Genomic DNA, 2,904 nt, shown 5'->3' with positions numbered 1-2,904 from the left:
CTTCCCAGCCACGCACGCGCACGAGAGACATGCGTATCTAGGGTTCGTCCGTCGCCGCTCAACCCGGCCGCCGCCGCCGCTCCTCACCCCGGCCGCCGCCGCCGCTCCTCATCCCGGCCGCCGCCGCCGCTCCTCACCCCGGCCACCGCCGCGACGCCTCTCACCATCCTACTCGAGCTCGTCCTCCCCGCAGCAGAGCGTCCCCAGCCGGAACCCCAGCCTCATCCTCCCCAACCGGCGACGATGACCTCCAGATCCTGACGACCTCGTCCTCCCCGCAGCAGCTAGGTTGAGCTCGTCCTCCCGCAGCAGCATGTCCCAGCTATCCTACCCGTAGCAGCGACATCCATCTCGTCTTCCACAACCTGTAAACTACTTCAGCCGGACGATGTCGTCCTCGCAGCCTACTTTAGCTCGATTTGCTTACAATTTTTGTCTCAAATCTCTTGTAGAAATGCTCCCAACCAATAGCTCGAATTTCGGTTGTTAATACGAAATCTGTGATGTCAATTGTTCTCTGGAATTTGTTTGTATTGCTTACATGAACTGTCTTGAACTTAGCATTAGTATTTTTTACACAAATCATCTGTTCGAAATTCTGGGCACTTGTGTATGCTATGAAATTCTGGGAGGGTTTGGTATAAATTTTGGTACATATCCCATATTCTAGTTATCGTTTTTTTATTTGGACATGTAATGAATTATACTGCAACTCCATATTCTAGTTATCGTTTGACTTATCATAATTTTTCTCATTTGTTCATATGTTATTTTCTGCTAAAAACTATCACACGTATGGTGCCATCACTTATTTAGAGCATATATCAAATTCGAGGGCATTACAGACATTACACAACTCAACACACTACATAAGCTAGATTTCTACAAGCCCAAAAGAATAGGAAGGATAATTTCTAGGAGCTTCTCTCCACCACAGTTTCCCCCCACCGAAACCCATAAGTCGGCTTATGCATAAGCAGAAGCTTAAAAGAAGTGGGCCTTAGTATTGTCCAGCCTGGTGTAGGCCTTGTGGGCTCCCGACCTCAGCCCAATTTCGTACCGTGAGCGGTTTAACTCCACCACACGTCCCGAACCAGTCAGCAGACCGACATGACCAGTTTCAGCCTCCTCCCACGCTCGTCGGCGGCGCCGCCGCTGGAAGATGACGACCTGCTCTCCGAGATCCTCCTCTGCCTTCCCCCGCAGCCTTCGTCCCTCCCGCGCGCATCCGTTGTCTGCAAGTGCTGGCATCGCCTCGTCACTGACCCCCACTTCATCTGCCGCTTCCGCCGCCACCACCTCCGCAACCCTCCCCTTCTGGGCTTCTTCAACACTGATCGCGGCAGAATCTCCTTCCAGCCAATTATGGAGGCCCCCAATCGTGTCCCGTCAGGGCGCTTCTCCTTGCAGCTCCACGACGGGGACGGATTGAAGCTCCTCGGATGCCGCCATGGCCTCGTACTATTCCTCGCCTACCAGCGGAAGCAGGTCCTGGTGTGGGACCCCGTCACTGACGACCAGCACAGGATTGCCGTTCCAACGGTGTTCTACATGAACACAACCATGATCCAGGGGGGCGTGCTTCGTGCTGACGGCGAGGTCCACGACTTCCAGGTGGTCTTGGTAGCGGCGTGCGAAGACGATAGACAAGTGCTCGCCTCCGTTTACTCGTCACAGGCCGGCGGTGCATGGGGTAATCCCATCTCAGCACCGCTTCCACCCGAGGCTTATACCGACGTTCAATTCACCAATATCTGCATGCCCAGTGTGCTGGTTGGGGATTCACTTTACTGGCCGCTTAATGGAAATTTCGCTACTTCTTCATACTATATCCTTGAGTTTAATTTGGAGAGGCAGGGCCTAGCTGTGATAGAGTTGCCGGTGTATATGTCTGAAGATGATACTGACCTCACGGCTATGCGTGCAGAGGGTGGTGGGCTTGGTTTCCTCTTCGTGTCAGAAGCAGACGCCAGCGCTCAATTATGGAAGAGAAAGACCGACTGCGATGGTGTCGCCTCATGGGCGCTAGAAAAAACTATTGAACTAGACAAGTTACTTTCTTTGAATTCGGAGGTGGAGAGACAGTTCCTAATGCTTTCAGGGTTTGCTGAGTGCAATAATGTGATGTTCTTGAAGACATGGGTCGGTTCCTTCATGGTCGAGCTTGAGTCACTGCAGGTCAAGAAACTTTTTGAAACCACCAGGTTGTGGCATCCATTCGAAAGTGTCTATGTTGTCCCCGCTATCTCTAAGCAGCTAATTTATTATTCTTCGGAATCAATGCTTCAAAGTTGCTGATTACGAGTGAGCTGGTTAAGTTTGCAAAGTCTTTAGGGAGTGAGTTTTCAACTATTGACCTGGACATGAAGATGGGATCTGCTTGGTGGATGCTGCGGGGCGAAATTACTGAAGAAGTGTTTTACCTCTCACTCTTACTGCCTGAATCCAATTTCAGCGAAGGCAACGCGATACTGCATTCTATGTTCCGTCTGAACACAGATCGTTCATTTGCCACTACTCTCTTTATCCTTGGAGATCTCAATGCTGGCACGTGTGGCTACAATACTATGCAATCCTCGTGAAGGCATGAATGCCAATACGTTCTTTGCTATTTGCAGTGAAACATTTATATAAGATTAAATATATGTAATCCAAACGATGATATGTGATAGTGGGTGCTGTAGTATGACATATTTTGTATTACTATTCAAACTATTGAAGTTTCAGTGTTCTGTGTGTGCTGCTTAATTAGTAATTAACTTATGAAATATACTTGCGTATATCATGTACTCTGGTTGATGGCGCAATTACTTGGTATAAAGTTTATGACTCAGTTGTTCATTTTATCACTTGTTGGGTAGTCCTGCTGCGATGGCCAAGTCCATTTGTTCCAGGCAAAAAAGG

The 2,904-nt window shown here is 49.4% G+C and overlaps 1 protein-coding gene across 1 annotated transcript; it reads left to right on the top strand.

Annotated features, from left to right (window-relative positions):
* Positions 1-1,110: 1,110 nt before the first annotated feature.
* On the top strand, positions 1,111-2,612 carry LOC127346767 (uncharacterized). The gene has a single exon (XM_051373034.2). It carries the CDS (start codon positions 1,111-1,113, stop codon positions 2,296-2,298), a length of 1,188 nt encoding a protein of 395 aa, XP_051228994.1. The 3' UTR covers positions 2,299-2,612.
* Positions 2,613-2,904: the final 292 nt, after the last annotated feature.

Source organism: Lolium perenne, chromosome 4, assembly GCF_019359855.2.
Source record: "Lolium perenne isolate Kyuss_39 chromosome 4, Kyuss_2.0, whole genome shotgun sequence".
NCBI lineage: Eukaryota > Viridiplantae > Streptophyta > Magnoliopsida > Poales > Poaceae > Lolium > Lolium perenne.
The sequence above is the reverse complement of the archived record's forward strand: the minus strand, read 5'-3'. Positions and strand labels throughout refer to the sequence as shown.